General features: G+C 39.7%; 1 protein-coding gene across 5 annotated transcripts in view; it reads right to left on the bottom strand.

Moving 5' to 3' along the window:
- Positions 1 to 6,451: 6,451 nt before the first annotated feature.
- Positions 6,452 to 23,715, bottom strand: part of Fyb1 (FYN binding protein 1) — a 132,971-nt gene continuing 115,707 nt past the window's right edge. For all 5 annotated transcript variants that reach the window (XM_087896908.1, XM_087896910.1, XM_085676684.2 and 2 more), the window contains 6 exons: positions 22,224 to 22,290; positions 19,381 to 19,480; positions 18,518 to 18,680; positions 13,066 to 13,099; positions 11,001 to 11,032; positions 6,452 to 8,708 (listed from right to left, as the gene is read on the bottom strand). In XM_087896908.1, coding sequence (XP_087753034.1) covers positions 8,686 to 8,708; positions 11,001 to 11,032; positions 13,066 to 13,099; positions 18,518 to 18,680; positions 19,381 to 19,480; positions 22,224 to 22,290 — 419 coding nt within the window. In that variant the 3' untranslated portion in view covers positions 6,452 to 8,685. The remainder of the gene's footprint in view (positions 8,709 to 11,000; positions 11,033 to 13,065; positions 13,100 to 18,517; positions 18,681 to 19,380; positions 19,481 to 22,223; positions 22,291 to 23,715) is intronic.

Here is a 23,715-nt window from a genome sequence, read left to right as displayed (position 1 = left end):
GAGAGAGAAAGAGAGAGAGAGAGAGACCCTCTGCCAAACATGGACACAGAAGTCGACAGTGTACCTCCTGGAATAGAGAGGGTCTCTGAAACTCAACCATATTGGTACCCTGATAATGGACTTGCTGTGTCCAGAACCATAGAAATATGTATGGTATGTATGATACACAGTGTCTATAGTGCTTTGTCATGGAAGTTTTGCCTTAGGGTTTCTATTGCTGCAATGAAACACCATGACCAAAAAGCAAGTTGGGAAAAAGGGTTTATTTGTCTTCCACTTCCATATATCACTGTTCATTATTGAAAGAAGTCAGGACAAGAACTCAAATAGGGCAGGATCTTGGGGATAGGAGCTGGTGCAAAGGTCATAGAGGGGTACTGTTAACTGGCTCGCTTCCCCTGGTTTGCTCAGCCTGCTTTCTTAAGGAATCCAGGACCAGAAGCTCAGGGATGGCACCACCCACCACAGGCTGGGCCCTCTCCCACTGATCACTAATTGAGAAAATGCCTTACAGCTGGATCTCATGATCACATTTCCTCAACTGAGGCTTTTTCCTCTCTGATGACTCTATCTTCTGTCAAGTTGACACAAAACCAGCCAGTACAAGCTTGAACTAAAATACTGATTGATTGGCTGTCATTGATCATCAACTCAGCAGGACCTACATTCTCTATATATGCGAGGGAATGCCTATATTGGGTGGAATGACTGACACTAAATTTGGCATCATCCATAGGCTGGGGTCTCACACTGAGTAAAAGAGAGGAAGTGAACTGAGCACCTGCATCCATATCTTTCTGTTTCTTGATCACAGTCGTTGAACAGGACTCTATCAGGAATGAGACTAAGGTCCATTTATTATTTATTATTTCTGAACTAAGGGTCACTTATACTATACTCTAGTGATGAATTTGACTTAATTATTTACATTTCCTCAGAACTCAAGTAAGGGTGAATTTAAAAGTAATAGGCTATTTAGTTTGGCAGGGGAAATTTTTAGAGAGAATAAAATTTATCTCTTTCTTCTTCTTGATTACAGATTAAATCTGCTTCTCGGCCCTGCTGCCACGTCTTTCCTACCATGGTGGATTATACCTTCAAACCGTGAGCCTGTAACAGAACCCCAGACCTTAGCATGATGGAAATACCATTCAGGTCATAAAACTCAACATATAGACAGTACCACCTGTCAAAATGAAAACAAAAACCAAACCCATCAAAGCTCATAGTTCTGGGAAAGTCTCTAAATGTGCTAACTGTGCCTTTTGCCTTCTAGAGTTCCACTTCAGGATAACTGTTCTTGTTAAATGAAGTATGTCAACTCAGAACATGGATTTTGTGCTTCAGAGCTCATCCTGAGAGAAGGTCAAGGCTATGCTGGTTTCTCCAGTGTAGTCTCTGACCGTCTAATAAAGACTTTCCATTGGCTTAAGCTCATGTCAGATCTGTCTTCTCTGGTGACCACCCCACAACAATTCCAAATAACTCTTTCCTTCCTAAAATTACTTTTGTTAGATATTTTTTGACAACAAGAAAAACAGCCAGTGCACCCCAAGACTCCTTCCTAATGTCTACTTCTCCAAATAGAAGAGACTTTTTTTTCTGTTGTATCTTTTCTAAATAAATATATAACAAGCTTTATGTGTCTATTATTACTTTGTGGTCTGGTTTTCTAGCATTGCATATTTATTTATATCTTGAAGGTTAGGTAACCGTAGCTTAGTACATCTCTTTGAGATCTTTACATATTAAAAGGGAGGAAACACTGGTCCCTTGAGGTATGTGGGAGGCAACAGGATTTCAGTGCTTCACTTAACATAGCTTCTCCCACTTAGGGTGAGGCTCAGCAAGCACATTGTACTAACTGAAGTATTATGACTGAATTCTATCCTGACTTTAGAGAGGATTGCTTTAGGAAGTGCTGTTAGAGATATAATAGGGTAACACTTCACATTTGATTACAGATGTATTAAGATCATTGAGTTAAAAAGGAAGACATGGCTTACATGTCTAAATATAACTCACCAACTTATCAGAATGTTTTTTTGTTTTTTGTGTTTCTGTTTTTCGAGACAGGGTTTCTCTGTGTTGCTTTGGTGCCAGTTCTGGAACTAGCTCTTATAGAGCAGGCTGGCCTCGAACTCGCAAAGATCCACCTGCTTCTGCCTCCTGAGTGCTGGGATTAAAGGTGTGTGCTACCACTGCCCAGTTTACAAAGTTTTTGAAAAATATCTTTTTTATTGATTTTATTGAGCTATATATTTTTCTTTGATCCCCTCCTTTTCTCTCCCTTCCCCTTCAACCCTCTCCCATGGTCCCCATGCTCCCAATTTACTCAGGAGACCTTGTCTTTTTCTACTTCCCCTCAAATACCCTTTTCAAGGAACTGAGTTTAATGAGTTGATACTTGTGTCATGGAGGGTATTTCTTTGATCTTCTTTGGTAAGAACCTGACCTTTAGCTACTGACTACTATGCTCAGTTGGATGTGTCTCAAACCATAGTTATATATTAGAATTTTTTTTTTGAGACAATGTTTCTCTGTTGTGTCCCTGGCTGTACTGGAACTCCCTGTGTAGACCAAGCTGGCCTTAAACTCACAGAGATCCTACCTCTGAGTGCTTGGATTACAGATGTGTGAATTCTATTTAGTTTCAAGCCATAGTGTTTGCAATGTTCTAGACTTTGAAGAATGTGAAAACACCAATTTTACATTGAAAATTGATTTTCTTGTTTTTAGTCATATGTGTAGATGTGTGATGTGATGTGAGTCCAGATACACAAAGAGACAGAAGAGGGTGTTCGGTCACTTGGAGTTAGAATTAAAGGCGGTTGTAAATCAGGCAATGTGGGTACTGAAAAGTGAAGATGGGCCCTTTGCAAGAACAATAAAAGCTTGTAACCACCAAGCCATCATTCCAGATGCCATAATTTTGCCTTTTAATGCTCATATTAAAATATCCTTTAATTGCTTCTTGCATGATTAAGAAACAGGGAAACTAGCTTTCTATCTAGATTCTGGAAAAAAAACCATAGTGACATGGGACTCATAAGCCATTATAATTGAGTCACTAAGTCATTAAGGCTTAGGTGCAAAACAAATAGTTACTCAAACTGAGTAGTCTGAGAACACAACAAAGGCTTGTTTAAAGGTGGGTAGACAGTGTGCGGAAACTACAAAATAAAGAGGGATTTCCTTGGACTGACATTTACTGGGTGTGCCTGCAATCCTGAAGGAGCCAGATGAAGGAGAAGTAATGGAATCAGATAGCCAGTATTCTGTGGAAAGGTCTGTTTGAGTGAGCTGGAACTTCAGGGAAGCAAGGACACAACCAGCTGTGAGAACTCCTCCAGAGAGATTCTGAAGAATCCTCACTCTTGGTATCTCTGATAGATTGCTGCTATTCCCCATGGGTCACATGGTATGGAAGCTAGAAGTCAAGTGATCCTCTGGAGGGAACTGATAAAGGTTAGGCTCAAAGGACACAGAGCAGTAGCAAGAAGGATGGAAAGGGGCATCTCGGAGAGCTGAATAAAAAAATATCTACCACAATTAGCAACTTTCTCCTGTGCCCAGAACTTATATTGTATAAGTTGCCACAGTCACTCTCTACCATGCCCAGACCAACAGCTGAATATCAAGTTGCCATCTCATCATCATAAGTACCATTGTTTTTCATAGAATACAATCATTATTTGTCGATAGATCCACAAAAAATGAGTCAGGATGCAAGAGGACAGGATTTTTCAAGAAAACAAAGGAAGAATATGATTTTGAGCTTAATGTGTATACAGAACACATTCTGATAGTCTTTAAAAATAATTCTGGGACTGAGAGATTCCTCTGTGGTTAGGGGTACTTGCTGTTCTTGCAGAGGACCCAAAACTCTCAGCTATTTTTCCAGCACCATGTCTGCCCACATGACACAGTGTTTCCCACCATGATAATAATGGATTAAACCTCTGAACCTGTCAGTCACCTCAATTAAATGCTTTCCTTTATAAGAGTTACTATTGCCATGGTGTCTCTTCACAGCAATAGAACATTAACTAATAGAGAAGTTGGTATCAGAAGAGGGATATTGCTTTGATAGGCCTGACCATGATTTGTGGCAGAATGTGGACTTCGGGGTTTTGGATTAGGAAAAAAGTTGCATGCTTTAAGTGGGAACTAATGGGACATACTAGTAGGAGCAGAGAAGACAGTGGTGCTGAGAGCAATGTAGATGGTGATGGCCTGACTCAAGAAGTTTCAGAGGGAAAGAATATTAGGAAGCAATCTAGAATTTGTTTTTGTTATATTTTTATAAAGCATGTGACTGTTTTCTGTCTTTGTACAAAAATTATGCCTCAGGCCATATTGAAGATTTTTTTGGATTAACAGCATTGACAGAGGAAATTTCAAAACAGCTTAGACTATTATGTGGTTATTAGTGGCCAGTCTTAAGCAGATCTATAATGAAGAGAAGCAAACTGAGCAAAGAAAAATACAAAAAGTACAGTTTGAGGAGAAAAGGGGAACCAGGAACTGTAATGGAGCTAAGTTCTGCATTCAAGGAGATAAGCATATTAAAAGAAAAGCCTAGTGCTATATGGAATAAAGGGAGTGATGACCTCAGGGGAAGACCCCCACTCAGCTAAACTTCCAACTTGTGAAAGGAAATTAAAGAAAAGTTTAGGGTTCAGTGTGGTGTCACACACCTTTAATCCCAGCACTCAGGAGGCAGAGGCAGGCAGATCTCTGAGTTTGAAGCTAGGCTGGTCTACGGAGCAAGTTCCAGGACAGCCAAGTTTAGGCAGTGAAGGCAACCATCAAAAACAGAGAATTAGTGAAAATGTGTTTGAACAAGGGGAACATATTCCAGCCCCAGCAAGCAGAAAAACTTGTAGTTTGACTACATGGTTCTGGGTTTAGAGTTAAAGATGGAAAAAAGAGGTTGTGGAATATCCCGCCGTGACCAAGGAAAGCTGCTGAGGCCAGATGTGTGTCAGAGGTGTTCCTTCATGAAGGCCTTGAGAAGCCATTGCATGAAGCTGTTAAGGTAAAGCCTGGATTGTCCTGGAGACTCCAAAATGTTGGAGATGCCAGATAATGGAATATGCTAACAGGAGTGGATCCAGCTCAAAGAGAAAAGTGTGCTGTAGTCAACAGAGATGGAAGGAGTTGGAGATTTGAAGAGTACATTGACATAAGACATGGAGATGCAGGGTTTGGAGTTCGCCCAGCTGGTTTTTGGACTTGTTTGGTCTAGCATTTCCTCACTGTGCTTCCTTTCCATCCCTTTGGAATGGTAATGTATATTCTGTGTTATTATGTGAAAGTATGTGATCCGCCTTTTGATTTTACAAGGTATGTTAGTTAAGAGATTGCGTGCGTCTCGGAAGAGACTTTGATGACTTTGGACTTATAAACATTGTTGAGACTCCTATGCAGTATGGGGACTTTTGAAGTTGGACTGAATGCAGTTTTGGATTATGATATGACCACAAGCCTATGGGTCTCAGGGTGTAGAATGTGGTGGTTTGAATGAAAATGCCCCCTTTAGGCTCGTTGGAAGTGGCACTGTTAGGATTTGTGACCTTGTTGGAGGAAGTTTGCCAAAGAGGGTGAGCTTTCTTTCTGCCGTCTGCCAATCCATATGTAGAATTGGATTTGCTCTGTGAAGAGTCTGTATGTGCCTTCTACCCCTGGTATTCTCAACCACTAGTTAGAACAGCCTGTAGGGATCCTGATCTTCATACAAACCTCGCGATGTTCTCCCAAACACAGTATTGGGAGCCTTTGGGTCATCCAATTCCCGACAACTAGAGGAATCCGAGGCATGTGGTAGCAGCTGGTGCCTGCAGCTCACCATTTTAAGATAAGGGAATGAGAAAGGGAATGTTGAAATGGGTTGTAGGTGAAGTATTTGGGTTCAAGTTAAAATTGCGGGTTTTCTTATAGCTAAGAAATGTTTAGCATATTTTAAATATACAGAGAAAACTACTCGCATCAAAATTAAAGGTAGGAATGAAGTGGGGAAAGAAGCAAGGAGAGAGGAGATGTGGCAGAGGAAGGAAAGAGAAGGAGCGCGGAGGAGATAAGAAAGAGAAGAAGAGGTAGAAGGAGAATAAAGGGCATGGAATATAGGAAGCAGCTCAGAGGGGAGTTAGGAGGAAAGGGGACGCTTGGTTATGGCTTTGAATTCAGGCCATGATGTCTTATCCTCTTAGTAAACTGAACATGGGTTAAGTTTACGTTGCGGGTAGTTGGTGAGAATTGTACTTAGTTATCTATTACTAAGACAAAATAGGAAACAATGTATCAAGAGGCAGCAGGGAGAGTGGCTGGGAATAGGAGGCTAAACAAGACGCAGGGAGGATGGAGCAGATAGGGCTCTTCTGTAGGCTGAACCACGTCAAGGGAGAGGAAAGCTGATGACCTTGGCGAGTACAAGAAGTGGGAGGCCGGGTCACTTACTGCAAAGGTATTTATTTTATTGGCCACTCTTCTCACATGACAAAATTCCACACACAATCTATAACAAAATCACATTTAGTATATTAAAATTAACACTTCAAATATACATTAAATAATTATTACATAAGTCTCTCACAGGTATCTGTCCATTTCTTTGAATATAAACCAAAGCTGAAATAGTCTCTTGCTCTAATTTGGGATTTTTAAAACCTAACATTTACACTGAATCTGTGCTACTCTTAATCACAGAAAATTACTGGGAATGCAGTCAACATTTAACCTATATTTGATTCCAAAGTTAACACACAGTCACTTTTGAGCCATGAAATTTGTATCTAGTGATAAAAGAAGTTCATCAGAAGGATGCATGCTGACTAATGCCACCGAAGTACTCCCAATCAAGGACTGTCTGAGATGAGTCATTTCCAACCCAGGAGACTCAGAGCCCTGCAGCCTATAAATTGAGCTGTAGAAGCTGACATTTCTAACATTTCAAAACACTTAATAGAAACCCTGATTCTAACCTTCTGAAGACTTGGAGCTACTTTACAGATTTTCCAATCTGTGTGTACACGTTCCTACGCATGTGCGGGCAAATATGTGTGGCATCCAGAGCATAACCTTTACTGTTGTTCCTCAGTTGCTGTCCATCTCCTAGGACAAGAGTCTCTCTTTGGTGTGGAACTCACCAATTAGGATACACAGGCTTACCAGTGAACCCCAGGGGTCCTCCGATCTCTGCCTCCCTGGCACTGGGATGTAAGTACTGGTCACCACACATGATTGTCACCTGGGGTTTGTTGATTGAATTCAATCTTTGCACTTGCCATACAAGCATTTTACCAACTGAGTTATCTCTCTATCCCATACAATTCTTGACGTTTAAAAAAATTCACTGTGGGGGGATCACTTTTCAGAAATTCCATTGGATCTTTGCAATTTACATATACAATATATTAATCAGTATTTAATCAATGATTTAAAAGAAAAAAGAAAAAAACCCTCTGAAGTGTGAATCTGAGATGGGGGTAGTGGAAAATGTTGAGATAAACGTAGTTGAATCTTATGTTATAAGAACATTGGAGGGTAATGAATATTGCCAAGGTAGCATCATGATCACTAAGAGAGTCAGCATTAGGATTGACTAATTTCAAAAAATATTCTCTAATCTGTTATCTTCTTGGATGTTGAGCATTGCATTTTGGTTTGGTGCTTCATGTTCTTAGCATTCAAAAGCCGGTGCTTTATAGTCCGGAGGAGGTGGTGAGGAATGCGTTTCAATGGGGAGCCCCAGGCCAACCACTGGGATTTATTGCCTTGTGTTCCTTCTGCTGAACAACTTTCTAGTAAAGCGGGTATAAACATCACTAGGTCCTTCAGAAGCAGTTGACCACAAAACACAAAAACTCTCATAGAGGTGTCACAGTAAGGAGCTACCATAAAAAGGAGAGCGAGCATCAAGGTTCTTTCTCAATGTTCACAATTGGCTCCCTCCGTATCTCTAGTTAACAATGGTATCTAAACAGAGTCCAGGATTCAACCATGTGTGCATGAATCCACAAAAGAAGACTTCCTTTAGACTCTTGTGCAGGTTAATCTTAGATGTTCAGCAGAACGTAAGCATGCTTAGTGAATCATTGACTTGATTTCACAGCAAACACTTCGAGACTAATGTATCGCTCCTCCATTGCCTTTCAGAAACTAGAGGAGATAGCTCCGCCTTTTCTGGGTAGGTAATTTGAACAAGCGCTGTAAGGGCTGTGGGATTAAAAATAAGAATCCCTTCTGTGTAGTCTTCTTTCTTCTTCCTCTGGGATGGCTTTCTTTTTTCTTTATTTCATTAAAAATGGACAGGATAGGGAAGAGTCCCTGATGGTTGTCTAAAAAAAAATAGTGCCTTCATAAGCATAAATGGGATCCTTAAGCCAGATGTGGTGGCTCATGTCTGTTGTCAAAGCACTAGGGAGGCTGGGGCCGGAAGATGGCCTGAACTGCAAAGTAAGAACACCCTGCACAACAGAAAATGGAAAGAAAGAAAGGAGATAAAGTCTTATATCTCACTGCCAATCTTCTGACATAGTAAAGAGTTCATTTTCCGAGTTTAAAATTTCAAATTTTTATAAAGAGATTGAAATTTCATTTTGTGTGCTCATTTTTTTCCATGATACCCAAGAACATTCCAATTAAAATTCATGTTGGTCACAGCAGGATGAACAGCCCCGAGTGCTAGTCATTGTCATAGATGCAACCTGAGAGAAAAGAAAACTTTAATTAGTTCACTCATCATTTTTATATGTCTGTGTGTGTGTGTGTGTGTGTGTGTGTGTGTGTGTGTGTGCAGGTACATATGCACGTGTTTGTGAAGGTTGGAGGACAATCTCTAGCAACATCCTCAGGAACCACGTGCTTTCTCTGAGACGGGATCTCTCATTGGTTCCAGTCCCACTAATCAGAGGGACAAACTGTCTTTCTGTCTCTCCTCCCCACCCCCAGGACTGGGGTTACAAGCACTTGCCACTGCGCCTGTCATTTTCCTGTGTATTCTAGCCAGCATGCGCCTGTCATTTTCCTGTGTGTTCTAGCCAGCAGACTCAGGTCCTCATGACTGCAATAGAAGCTTCACCTACTGAGTCATTCATTCTTCTAGCTCCCTATTAGGGTTTTGGAAACAATTCTTCATGAAACTCAGCGGCTCTCGAACTCAATAGATCATCAAACTGGACTTTCAACTCCTGAGCCTCCTGCTTCCATATCCCAAAGTGCTGGCTCTGCACCACCACATCTGGCCATAAAAATTTAAATGCAGATTATATACAACATGCCCTAAATTAGAAACCTGAGGAACTCAATCTCTCCCTAATTAAGATTTAGAAAAATAGTAAAACTTACTTATTTTATATTAAGAAGACAAACAAAACTAGTTAAACGAAATGTGATATACTCCACTTCTGTACTGGTTAGTTTTATGTCATCTTGACACAGACTGAGTCAACACAGAGGTGAGAGTCTCAGTTGATAAACCTCTTCCATAAGATTGCAGGCAAGCCTGAGGAACATTTTCTTAATTAGTGATTGAAGGCAGAAGGCCCAGCCTATTGTGTGTGGTGCCCTCCCTGGGCTGGTCATCCTGGGTTCTACAAGAAAGCAGGCTGAGTAAGCTATTGGGAGCAAATCGGTAGGCAGCGCCCCTCCATGGCCTCTGCATCTGCTCCTGTCTGCAGGCTTCTGTCATGTTTGAGTTCCTGTCCTGACTTCCTAACTAAGACACCTTCATTGATAGCCCAGTTTCAACAACATTCCTAGACAGATTTATTTTTCATTAAATGAGACTGAAGATTAATTTTTCTGGCATCATATTACTTTTTTGGAAATGAGATTAGTTAAGCATCGACAAGTTTCTTAAGCTAAAGACTAAAGGGTTGGAGCTGGGTGGTGACTATCAGAAAAGCATTTGCTTGCAAGTTACAGGAATAGGTTTGATTGCCAGAACTGATGTAGAATACAAAACAACAACAATAACAACCTGGATGATGTCAGATATGGTGGCAAACACCTTTATCCCAGCAGTCAAGAAGCAGAGGCTGGTGGAGTTTTGTGAGGTCAAGGCCAGCCTGGTCTAGATAGCAACTTCCAGGCCAGCAGAAGCTATGTATGTAGTGAGACCTTTTCTCAAACAAAACAAAACAAAACAAAACAACCCCCCCTCTCTCTTCCTTTCTCTCTCTCTCTTTCACACACACACACACACACACACACACACACACACACACACACACAGGCCAAAGGGCTATGTGATAACAACTGGGCACGTTTTATTGAGATTAATGTTTTAAATCATCATTTAAAAATACCTGATGATTTTAGTAGTGTTATGAAATGTGTATCTGTTTGTTGATCAAAGATTTGTTAGTCACATATTTTAGCATTTGTCAGCTTTACACTTGTTCATTTAGGATTTATTAATTTCATATTTTATAGGCTATAAAAATCTATTGTTAACTTCTTGGGCATTATGGTTACTGTGGCATAAATATTGTTAGCTTTAGAATAAGCTACCTATTAACTAAGAATGCATTTCTCTGATAAAAAAAAAAAGCTCAGCAACTCTTAACTCATGCTACAATACAAAATTTACCAAACAGTTCTCCCTTCCCTCCACTCCTTTTCACTCCTTCCGTCTCTTCCCTGTTCTGTTGTTCTTTACCCGGGGCCTCATGTAGCCTAGGCTTGCCCCAACTTTCATTGTGTAGTTAAGTTTGGCCTTTAACTTCTGATCTTCCTGCCTCTACCACCCAAGTGCTAGGATTACAGGTCGGAACTACCATGGCTGTCTTATACTTCTTATTCTGGAGAATAAATACACTTTTATTTTCACTTAACTTCCTAACCATGTGTGAAGATGAACCCCTTCCTCTCTCTACAACACCGGATCATTACTTTCCCTCACATTTTAAAGAAACTCAAATTCTGATCGTATCTGATGGCTCTAAGTCAGTAAGCTGTTTTCTCAGTTACTGTGGTGGGAGCTGCATAAGACTTACCATCAGCAATGTCATCATAGATTTCTCCATCACTGAGAACACATAAAAAGCACAATTTTTATTGTTTAGAAAATATCGTCCCAACATTAATATATAGAAGCTAGCAGTAATACGATTGCTGTATATCAGAATCACGCGAGATAAAGAGAGGCTATGAGGTGCATGTGTAAGTGGACAAAGATTTTTACATCAATCTCTAGCTCTTCTTTCCCCGGCTTTATTGACTCCTAGTTCATTCTACAAACGGAATAATAGACACATGTTTTGAGAGCACAGATCACGCCCTACTTTGAGCACTGCCATGGGCATAGGCCCCCTGAATCCCTAAGAACTGGGTACAGAACTAAACAAACTGAACTGCCAAGGCAAAACCTTCATCCAGGGGCCTCAATCCAAAAGTGCAATGAATTTTGACAGTTATTATTACTAGATCTATACCTTTACTTGCATTTCAAATGTTTTAAATTTTAAATGAATGTAATATATTTATTTGGCATGGAAAATGGCTATATTGTTTTCATGTGTTTCTAGTTATGGTGCATGCATATCAAGTTCAAAGTATTTACATACTAATTATGGAATATATAGTCATAGAATTTTCTTATATTACTTATTGTGAAGATTACATCCACTGCAGTAATTTTGGCTACTTTTATATGCTTTTAGGTTTTGCTTTGCCCTGCAGCTTTATGAAATATTTCATTAACAAACACTGAGTTGTTCTCATATGCTGGGAGACAACTATGAGTCAGATGTAAGCTTTGATTGTAAGGGTGCAGAGTCTAATGAGTGATTTATAAACAATATAATAATATATTATGATTATGACCATAATCTTGAAATGGAGGATGCAGTGCCCAGCTTCAGAGCTGTGAGAAAGCTGCATCACTTAGCGTGGACATGCTTTTGGTTCCTGCCCTATCCCTGGGCTTTATCGCAGCAGCAGCAGCAGCAGCCGGTCCCTTGCTTCTGCCTCCTGGGGAAGATGCTACAGGCTCCCTATGTCTTCTGTTTGGATCCTGTCTCTGAGGCAGAGGGAGCATTTGTTTAGTGGAAATCTGACGTGAATGCAGAGGACAGATTTTCCTACTGTTTATTCCACAAATGTTTACTGATGTCTGCATTTTAATAGGCAGCAAGCCAATAGTCACTGAGTGCCCTTTCTCCATTTTCTTTTAACCATCCTGCAGTCATCACAGATGAAGATGTGTTCCTATCTGTGACACGTTCTTCCCAGAAAATCTGCATCTTTCTTAAAACAAAGCCTATCAGATATCCCGTGCCCACCACTGTAATACATATGCTGAAGAAGACACAGATGTTAGGGCCATTTCCCTGTTTGCTCTCTATTGGTTCGCTAACTGAACTCTTAACATGCAATGCCCTATTCACATGGGTGTCCTGCTGCTTATGGTAAAAGGGTTACCTTTTACCTTGATTCTTTCATTATGCCTGTTTTTACAAATATAGTGGAGTTAATTTTCTGCTCTGCGTGTCTTGCTGCAGAATCTTAAAGTGTTTTAGAGGAATCCAAGGGCTTACAAGTACCAGGCTGTGACAGACAGTGGAAAGGTCTTATTCATAAGAATACAGGAGTCATTGATTACTATCTCTTTTGAGAGGGCATACTGTCAACAAGGCAACATAAGAAAGCACTATGCTTGGTGTGAGTATAGAAAAATCTTCAGTTAGGAGCTAAACTATGAACTATTAACTGACGATATTAGTACCTGCGACACACACCATTTGGCTCTAGCTAGTTCCATTCTAATACTATAATAATTAATAAACAAAATGCAAACAATTAGTGGAAAGGGTAGTGTTTTCCTTGTGTGTCTTCAGGGTTTGCTGAACAGACAGCTCAGTGAGTATATAAGACTATTCACCATGAGTCAGCCAGACTTTCTAATTCAGACGAGAATATTCAGCGTTGTTATTTGGACTACTGTATTGAAACAAATATTATACATTGCTCAACCCATGGCATCCTGGAAACGGCTCCTTAAGGAAATCATAAGATTCTCTTAACAAATACAGTAGTAATAGAAGAAAATGATGGCCTTACTTGTCCGCCAGGTAACTCCGAAGAACATAGCCATCTGTAAAGGGAAAAAGGAAATGTATTTCATTCCAGATAGAGCTTTGAAAATTATTTAATGTCTAGTTCCAAAAGTTGACATACAAGTGAATAATTATAATAAGTTAATATGCTGAGGGACTAGAGAGATGGCTCAGCGATTAAGGGCCCCTTCTTATCCACAGCACACAGTTTGATGCCCAGAATCATATAAAATAGCTCATAACTGCCAGTTCCAGGAGATCTTATGCCCTATTCTGGCCTCTTCAGGCACCCACTCATGACACAGCCACACAGAGAGATTTTTTTAAAAATCTTTAAAAAGATAATATATTGAACAATTATATCTATATAGAACATGCTCAGAGGGTAATTTGATTATGTTTATGCCCGTGTTACCCACGCTTATTTCCCCCTCCTCTTAGCATCTATCACTGATCCCTCCCCTAACATATGTTTTTCTTTTTATAAATTTTTTAAAGACAGAAAAAAAAGGTAACGTCACTATGGTATTTTCACACATAAATCCTTACATTTTTGTCTTTTTTCTTTCCTTCTCTGGCATTTTCTGTGTCTCTCTTGATGATTCCCTCACGCCTTCCAAAGAGTCTCCCTTCTGTTTTCTTGTCACACAAATTCCATTACCCCTTTCTTTTTCCAAGGTCCCTCTTTCCCTTCCTATGCTCTTCTTCCTAGGCCTCCTTCCCATAAACACATTTAGATATCGGTTCTACATATGAGAGAAAACATGTGGCATTTATCTTTCTGAGTTGGGTTTATTTTATTTAATATAATCATTTTGAGGTCAGAAGATGACTGGCAAAAATCTGTCCTCTTCTATGTGAGTTGCAGGGATTGAAATCAGGTTGCCAGACCTTAGCAGTATACACCTGCTAAAATTATGATCTGTTGGTAAAGACTAGACTTTTTCTAATATTAAATGTCTCCATTAAAAAGATCCCCAGGAAGATTATGAGAAATAAAGTTTGTGAAATGAAAACTAAAGATGATTTAACCTCCTTTTTGAAGATTAAGATTATTATTTGCTGATGCTTTTAGGTAATTCACTTTTCAATTAAATTACTTTTAATTTAAAACACAATTATGATAAAAATTCGCAGAACTGGATAAACCACTACTAACAGTCCCTTACATAGTCAAAGTTAATAATTAATAATACACAGCTAATTATCTCACTTTTATGAGTTAATTATAAAAACTATATTCTCTTATACTCTCAAGAGTTCTACATAACATCTTTATCTTCTGTTGATGACGCCTTTGCAGATACTATTGTTTAATTCTGTTATTTTTCCTTTCCCTCTCTCTGTCTCTTCTTCGCTGTGCATGTGTGAGGGGAGGAAGGGAGGTATCAATGACTGAGTATTTAGGAAAATGTAGGTGGTCACATGTGGGATGAGGCTGTCCCACCCTATTTTAGTTCTTTGATCATGTGATGATGTGGGGCTCACTAACTATAAAATCACTGACTTAGTGTTTTTACAGGATTACTGACTTTTAACATCGCATGGGCTTTGCTGTCTAGCACTTCAAATGCTAAGACTGTATTCTGTTCAAGGACGGTGCACGATAGAGTCAAAATAAGTGACTTACTATGGATTGTTATGTAATCTTGGCAGTATAGTTTCTAGAAATTCTTTTTTACACAGGAAGAAAATGTCCTCATTGTTCATATGGTTCACGCTCACTTACCAATATGAGATAGCAATAGAAAATACAAAAGAACCCACAAAACGGAACAAAGTCATGGTTATGGTGTAGAACGGCCGCTATGTTTAGCCTTGCAATATTAGGAAGCTGATATGCCCAGGATTCTCACATGACACATAAAGTTGTTATTTGGAAGACTCCCGCTCACAAAGCAGATCACAGTGGCTGGAACAAATGTCTTGGAATATGTGGTGAGGTAGAATAGTTAAGAATGTAACACCCATCCCCCATATGTGCCCGTCAGTTTCCTCCTAAAATGTTTGCTTGCCATGGGGTAGATGTGTCCCAGGACTAACAACTCACCCGTGAGAGGACATTAGAAATATGGAATTTCCAGGGAAATAGATAATAGCCTTGAAAAAATAGAAATAACTTGGTTTTGTAGTTTTCAATTTTTCCTTAATTGAAATGGCATCTATTACCTATTTGCTGAATGTGTTGTATTTGCAGTTAAAAACATATAATCGTATTGTGTGGACTTGCTCAGACAAGTGAACCAATGTCAAACTTGGGGAATGACAAGGGAAATGAGATACAGTGAGTGGTGTCTAAAACTGAATGCAATTTATTATTTTGGTTTTCACAAGAACTAATCTATCTCCTTTTCTTCTCTGTCTCTTTGTATTGTTTCTGAGTCTTTCTTCCAGAATGACTTTACACATTTTATTCATTCATTCATTCATTTAATTTGATTTTTACTACTTTTGAGGTGAGTTTTCACTACATTGCCCAGGCTGTCCTTGAACTCCTGGTTTCAAGTGCTGTTCCTCAGTTAGTCTCCCAAGCACTGGGATTTTAGGTGTGTGCTAACACACCTGGTCCAGACTGACTTTTGAAGTTGAATAAATTTTTTCCGATGAGCATGCATTGTTAAAAAAAAAAAAACTAAGCAAAACAAAGAAATGATCAACTAGCTTTGTGACAATGTCCAGCTCTCAGAAATCTCTTTCTCTGGTGCCAAAAGGAAACAGAACATTATAGCCCAAATAACTCCTTTTTCACGCCTCAGGTTTTTTTTTCTTTTTTTTTTTTCTTTTTTGTAGGAAGTTTTCTCCAGTGACAGGAGGTGGGAAAACTCTCAGCTCATGAGCATCAGATTGTGGAACGTGTGCAAATATTAGCTAGCAATTTTAAACGTTTGAAAATGTGCCAGAAATATACATATATATTTAAGATATCACTGTCTACACAGTTCACACTTGCCGAGTGTCCCTGGGTGAGACCCGACTAACGTCTACACTAGAGGCTTTTGCTCCACATAGTGACAAAGAGATTGCCCTTTGTGCTTTAACCTCTCGTTTGCTCGCTATAGGTCGTGTTCTTTTCTGTGGTAGCTTGAAGAAAAACGGAGAGGGAGGAAAACATTAGTCATGCTGGTACTGAAGTGCAAAACACCATTGTTGGTCATGAGGAGATGTAAAAATAAGGAAGGAACAGATTTAGAGTCCTTAATGATTCACAAGCCAACAGTGCTTATCGGGCCAAGCCAGAGAACTGTCTGTTAACCAGTCAAACTATTCAGCAGACCTTTATGTGAGAGTTTATATCGGACTTTTTATCTGATCGTTGCACTAGACATCTAGAACATTCCTTTGAATTTACCAAGCCCCACTCTAAGTTTGAGACACTATACCAGTGCCGACAATCCAACATCCAGAACACTTCACTGAAGTTCCATGGGAGCTCGAAGCCTAAGAGGAGCAGCACATTTGTGAAACAAAGCACCCACAAGTCAAAGTGGTGCAGTTGAGGAGAGACGCAGCCCGCACGGGTGCCTGAAAGTAAGGAGTAAGGATGCTTCCAATTTAAGATGGTCACTAAGTTGTTTTCAGTGGACAATTATGCATTCCAAGTCAAAGAAAGTAGCACAGTGGGATGAACCGGCATAATTTATTCAGGGAATGACAAACACGTCCTTTACTCTTGGATGTCCGTGCTAGACAGCAAACTGCAGTTGCTGTCCGTGAGGCTGGATCACGGAGGGCGTTTAGTATATGCTATTCTAAAGACAGTGTGGGTTCTTGAAAACATTTGGCTCACATAGGAGTGGACTGGCTGAGAATGTGGGAAAGATGGATACCATTTGTAGGGCCATTTGTGATGACTGAGAGGCGGGAGGGATACATTTCTATAGCAACCATTCCAAGGCCTAGTGAGTGTGTGGAGAATAGATCAGACATGAAGGAAATTAAGAATGGTCAAGGATACCAGCCAAGAAACGGATTTCACACATATTATGAAAAGTAGGAAGTTTGAAAAGTCAAAAAGTAAAATTAAACAGTTAAAAAGTAAAATTATCCTGAGATAATAATCTGAAAGTCAGTCTCTAATACTCTTGGTGCCCCTCCCTCTCTAATGACTTGAGTACCCACCGGTCCAAGTTTCTGCCAATATTTAACCATTTGTTCTATTTATGAAAAATTTTTCTCTATGGCTTCCAGAACTCTCTGTTAGCTTGCTCCACATCCTGAATTCCTTCACACCTTTCTAGGATCAGTTTGTAATCTTCTGTTTAACTTACTGAATACAGACCCAATTTGCTTCTTACTTGGTGGGCTGGTACCTGGCAGATGACACAACAGCATTAGAGCTCAATTATTTAGATGCTGGCCATTGGATAACAACACTGCCTTCTCTAACCGTCTCATTTCAAATTTACTTTGTTTGACTTTTAACTGTGCGTATGTGTGTGTGTCTGCATGGGTTTATGTACACAAGGGTTCAGGTGCCTGTGGAGGCCAGAAGAGGATGGTGGATCCCTTGGAGCTGGGTTTACAGTTGGTTGTAAGCTGCTTGATGTAGGTGTTGGGAGCCAGACTTGGGTTCTCTATAAGAGCAGTAAGAACTCTTAACTCCTGAGCCATCAATCTCGTCCCACACTGTAGGCATCTTTGAAATGAGCAAGTCAAACTAAAACAAAGTACAACCTAAAGAAAGTCTTTATGATGAAGGAAAACACCCTACCAGAGTATAAGAGATACTGCATAGTCATTCTGTTTGAGCTAACACTTTCAGAGTACCTAGAACTGAAGCAGCTATCAGTGAGTTCAGAAATCACAAATACACACATTAGTGCGAAAGAAAATTTGCATAAAATTCTGATTGGAATGCATCCAAAATTTGTGCCATGTTTCTGCTGTCATTTCAAGCCTGTATTCTGCCTCTGAGTGACACTCACAACCTCCACTCACTGTCATTGTTACAAGATGAAAACGGAACGCTGAGGGCCAGAGAAATAATTTTCCCAAGGGAACAGCACACCAACTGATTATCCAACACCAAATGGTCACCCCTGAAAACATGCATGCATATAATGTTAATCAGACCGAGCAGGTTGTAGTCACACACACACACACACACAGACACACACACACACACACACACAGAGGGAGAGAGAGAGAGAGAGAGAGAGAGAGAGAGAGAGAGAGAGAGAGAAAGAGGCCATGAATTTGAATGAGAGCAACAGGGGTACTAAGGAGAGGTTGGACACAGGAAAGATAGGGAGGGAAATGATGTAATTCTATTATAATCTCAAAATCCCCTTATAGACATTAAAGTAAAATTTATTGATTTCAGCATACCAGAATCTCCAGTTTTTTAATATGTCCTACAATCCATACACTGCAGAACAAAGCGAGTTAGTAGAGATGAGCGATCGCTGCCAACTACCAACCGTCGGACGCACAGTGTGGCTACAGCAGGGACTTACATTTGCCTTCTTCGTTCCTGCAGAGAACTTTGGTGTCGTCTGTGCTTTGAATCACTTCAAGCGATTCTCCGGGTTTTATCTGCAGCTCTCTAGCTCCCCACTTTTTAGAAGTTATGGAGGAAGCAACTTTCGTAGAATAGAGAACTCGAATTTCACCATCGTACTGAAATAAATAAACATGGAAATCACTGATACGTATTATTACAGTAATTCATTCATTGACAAATATATTAAGAATGTTTTTGTTCTGGGCATGCCTGTGGGGTTATCTTGCGTATGTTAATTAATAAAGGAAGAACTATGTTACTAATGAGTGGGGCTAGTCCCTGGTCAGGGGACACTGGACTGTATCAAATGGAGAGAACAAGGTACACTCTGGTAGGCATGCATTCGTGTCTCTCTGCCTTGTGACTGCAGATGCAACGAGACCAGCCCCATTAAGCTCCCGTCTCTGTGATTTTTCCATGACATACTGTAGCCTTGAACTGTGAGCCAAAAGAAACTACTTGTCCTTCAAGATGCTTTTATCTGGGGATTTTATCATAGCCATGAGACAACAACTAAGACACCTCATAACTTCACCAACTTCACATAACAATAATTTATAGGTTATCACTTTACCAAAGGTCAAAGGACATCTAAATTTAAATGGTCATCACAGCGTGGAGGATATTAGCATGCTTGCTTGCTTAATCTATTGTAGGAATAAATTTAAATTTACAACATATTTGAAACAAAAAAAGTTATGAAAGATAGTGTTAGTATTGTTAACCATACTCTAAAAGAATATATTTTGTCATTTTGAAATTTTTGGATTTTTTCATCAGTACTTTGATCTCTGAATGGTATTAATTAATACATACCTTAAATTTTTTCCTGAGATCTTTTTCTTCTTTTTCCTGTTTTTTTAGCTTCTTGGGATCTTTTTCTTCTGTTTTCGTCTTTCCAACATTAATTCCTTGACTAGGGTAACAGAACATACATAAACCAACACTTTGAGAAACAGAAAATAATAGATCATAGTAGAGACTTAATTCTCTTTTTTTGTTTTGTTTTGTTTTGTTTTTTTGCGACAGGGTTTCTCTGTGCAACCTTGGCTGTCCTGGAAATTCCTCTGTAGACTAGACTGGTCTCGAAATCATAGAGGTCACCTGTCTCTGCCTCCCAAATGTTGGGATTAAAGGTATGTGCCACCACCACCCAGTCTGAGACTTAATTCTTAACATTAAAATTTTCAATGGTTTGTTTTTTGTTTTTGCTTTTTTTTCTTCTCTTTTTTTTTGTGACAAAGTCTTACAATAAACACTGGAACTTGCTATATAGATCAGGCTGGCCTCAAACTCACAGAGATCCATCTGCCATCTGCTTCTGCCTTCCAAATGCTGGGATTAAAGGCATATCCCACCATGCCCATCATATAATAATATTTTTTTTGTTCAATGTTGTTTTAAATTTAGTACTGATTGTTATAATCAATTATAGGTTTCTGACATGTAGAAGGGGTCCATCATTAAATAATACACACGATTTAAACTGTAAGTGAAAGGTCATATTGAACCCATCATAAAACTGAATAAGGTTTCGTGTGATTAAACCTGTACTTGAGCCCCGTGTATTTTCTTTGTAGAAAGCTGAATGGCAGAGATAATGTTTACTAAAAAGGATCAAAGTGCTTTTTTAAAGAACTGAGATTTTATGGCTTATAAAATGTATCTAACTTAGTATTTTCACATCTAATTAAAATGGAGCTGTAAGAGAGGAGACGGAGTTCAGTGGGGGAGCATTCACACAGCACACCCTAGACTTGATTTCCGGCAGAGAAATATTACAGAAATAAATGGAGGCAGCATGGAAGACAGGAAGTGCTGGTCATGGGGGAGCATCTTAAAGATAATAGCTAATATAGTCTATAGTCGTGCTTTATCTTGGAGAGTTCATTAAATTGCTCACTGGGACCTAAAAGTTCAAGGCAGAGTAAGGAGAAGTGTGGCTGCCTGTAGAAGGAAGATTTTTTTTTAAGTACTAGAATATTTGTGAATAGTGGAAATGTGACACTGATATTTTCATTTTGATTATTTAGAAAAGATTTGCTTGAGGCTTATTTAAAATGTTTGGTTTGATTCTTTTCTTTCTTTTTTAGTATTTATCTTGTTCACTGTGAGAAGAATGAGGACCATTCTACCTCCGGTCTTGCGTCCATCCCTAGGATCTATTGCCTTTCATGATCTGGGCACTTGTGAAATTGCTGGCCTAGATTAGCTCTCTGGGATGATCAGAGCAAGAATGAATGCTGAAAATGCTTCACAAGCTATTTTTGAAAATAACTTATTCCAAAATAGAATACTGTGTTTAAAATATAGAATTGTTTTAATTTCTGAAAATAAGCAATGGGTAGGGGGAAAGTCATCTTTGATCAAGTTTAATCAGCTGGAGTTTGTTTTCCTCGGGAAAAAAAAAAAAGGCCAGGATAGGATTCTGGGTTCCCGGAGAGCTAGCTAGCTCATGGAATGTGGGGATGTTTCCAGAGTAATACAAGACAGAAAAATGTATTGAAGTCCATCAGGGTCAGGCACAAAGTCCTGGTGGTGAGGAGTGTTAAGCTGAACAATTCACTAAGGACAGATTTCCCTGTCACAGACAGCTAAGGGGAGGCAAGCCTTCTTTCATCTGTCTTGCTTGTTTTGCCTGTAGACCTTGATTTTCATTTTGTGACCAGGGACACATTTAGCCTTCAGTTTCTCTGATCTTGATACTGTTTCTAGTTTAGTAAAATTGGCTTAATGTGGTGAGACTAAATACTTGCCGTTCTCTCAAGCATTCTTAAGTACAGCTCAGCAGGCATGACTCAAATTATTAATGTAAGTTTTGCCCTTTAACTAATCAAGTATACCATTTTTTCCCCATTCATCTCTTTCTTGAGGGCACTGTTGGAGTGTCCTAGCTTTTGGACACAGGTCATTTCACACGGCTATTAAAAAATGAGCAAGTATTTTAGTACATTGTATTCTACCTCAGAAGAATTTTCAAAGGGCACTCCTTTGGGGCTAACTGATATTAACTACTTTCATGTGCTTTTAACCTTAAAGTTAAATGCAGGCCTCAGATAAACTGAAGTTAGTGGTCACTGTTTACTTAGAAAAGAAATTTGCATAAAACTTTTGAGAATCCCAAAGGACATACATGAAAGTCCTTTTTAAGCAACAAATTCTGTAGTTTTTCACAAAGGAAACCATTGATGGAGGACAGGGAAGAAGAATGATGAGGGCTGAGATAGAAAGGAAGTACATTCAAGGAAAAAAATGTTGGGGAAAGGAGTAAACACAAGAGAGAAGATGAATCATGAAATTACTGTGAACAGAATCTCAAGTATACATTCCCAGTAAATTAGGGAATACAGACAGCAGTGAGTCACCAGCAACCAGCAGAGATTAGTCAGGGAACAGGGGGCAGAACCAGTGTCTGAGGTCAGGAGAAAGGACAGGGAAGGGTAGAGGAGGGGCTAAGGATAACTTGCTAATAGACCTAGCTCTGAGCTGAGAGCTGTGCTCAGGAGCTGTGCTCAGAAATAAGCGGAGCTTGAGCAAAGGGGAGCAGAGACCACATGACCGCACATGGCACACACACCGCGCTGGAGTTTTACTCCAGTTGAGTGTTGCTGAGTAGTCTCCACGTCAACATTTCATTGTAACCAAAGCATTTTAATGACCTCATCTCAGCAGGTGGAGCAGGGAAGTCGGAGGCATCCACATCGTCGTAAACTTCTTCTCCCACATCTAATAAGAGACAGAATACCAAATATTGAAGTGTCGCTAATTTAAATTTTGATGTGAACATTTAATGATGTTATTAAAACCCAAAGACTGCTTCCTAGATAGTGAGAGATTTCTCAGGGACTGTACGTATTTCCATTAAAGGCATTGTCTGCTTCTCATAGGAAGGAAGCGGGGGGGGGGGGCGTTCTTATCTTACAATCCATAAGTGAACAAAGCAACAATAGAAACCAGTGAATATGATTACAACTATCATTATTTGAGGGGAAAAAAACAACAACCCTAACCCTAGAATAGTGCTGTGACTATAAAATCCTACAGATCTAATCAATGAATGAATGGCGAGACTTAAAAACCGTGGCCAAAGAAGTCAACTCTCTTGGCCACTGGCAGCAGAAAGTAGGCAGAAATTCTTTATGTCGCCGATCCTATCTGTATAGCTCTGTGTCAGTCTCCCCCCCCCCCATCTACCCATCTAGCTGTGTGTATCATCTATCATCCACCATCTTCTTTTAATGATCTGCTCCATAATAATTTATCACCTGACAGTGATAGTATGATTGTACCGATGAGAAACAACACTGACAGAAAACTCGCCATGGCTGGTATGGTGGACTGAATTAGAATGGTCCCAATTCCTGGCTTATGGAAGTGCTGGAGATCAAGTAGTGCTACCAACTGAGCCACGCCACCAGCTTGACATCCCCCCCCCCCCCCATTCTCTCTCTCTCGTTTCTTGAAACAGGGTTTCACTGTGTACTGGCTGTCCTGGAACTCACTCTGTAGATCAGGCTGTCTTTATACTCATCAGGATTCATCTGCCTCTGCCTCCCAAGTGCTTGGATTAAAGGTGTGCGCCACCACCAGCAGTATTCTTAAAAGAACATTAGTTTAAGTTTGTAAACTTTTGAAAAAGCCTTTCAATACTTTTGGAGACAACATTTTATTTTATTCAGAGAAACTTTAAAAAAAATCTTGCAAAGATCTGTCTCAGCAGGATTTTCAAAATGATGATAGAAATTGAACAAAGAAGACATTGTTATCCTTTTCCCCCAAAGAGTCAAAGGGAGACTATCTGAAAGTGTCTGGTTGTGTGTCTTTTGCATGTTTTTACACACTTTCAAGCAGGAACTGTGTATATTCAGCATGGATTGAATTGGGGTGGGCTCAGCTGACACTGGTGTCCATCACTAACCTCTTATCACTATGCCTCAGTGGCTTTCAGATCAATACTTTGAAGCTATCTGTGCTGGTATGAACAGGATGTACCTTATGGTCACAAGCATTTGAATAATTGGTCCCCAGTTAGTGCTGTTGTTTGGGCAGGCTTTGCAGGTATGGCCTTGGTGCTATTTGTCGCTGGAGGTGGCTTTGAGAGTTGAAAAGATGTGCACCATTGCCAGTTCACTCTCTGTTGCTACTTGAGGC

This window comes from Myodes glareolus, chromosome 15, assembly GCF_982192425.1.
Source record: "Myodes glareolus chromosome 15, mMyoGla1.1, whole genome shotgun sequence".
In the NCBI taxonomy this organism is placed as follows: domain Eukaryota; kingdom Metazoa; phylum Chordata; class Mammalia; order Rodentia; family Cricetidae; genus Myodes; species Myodes glareolus.
Note: the sequence above shows the minus strand (reverse complement) of the source record. Positions and strands in the feature narration are given on the sequence as shown.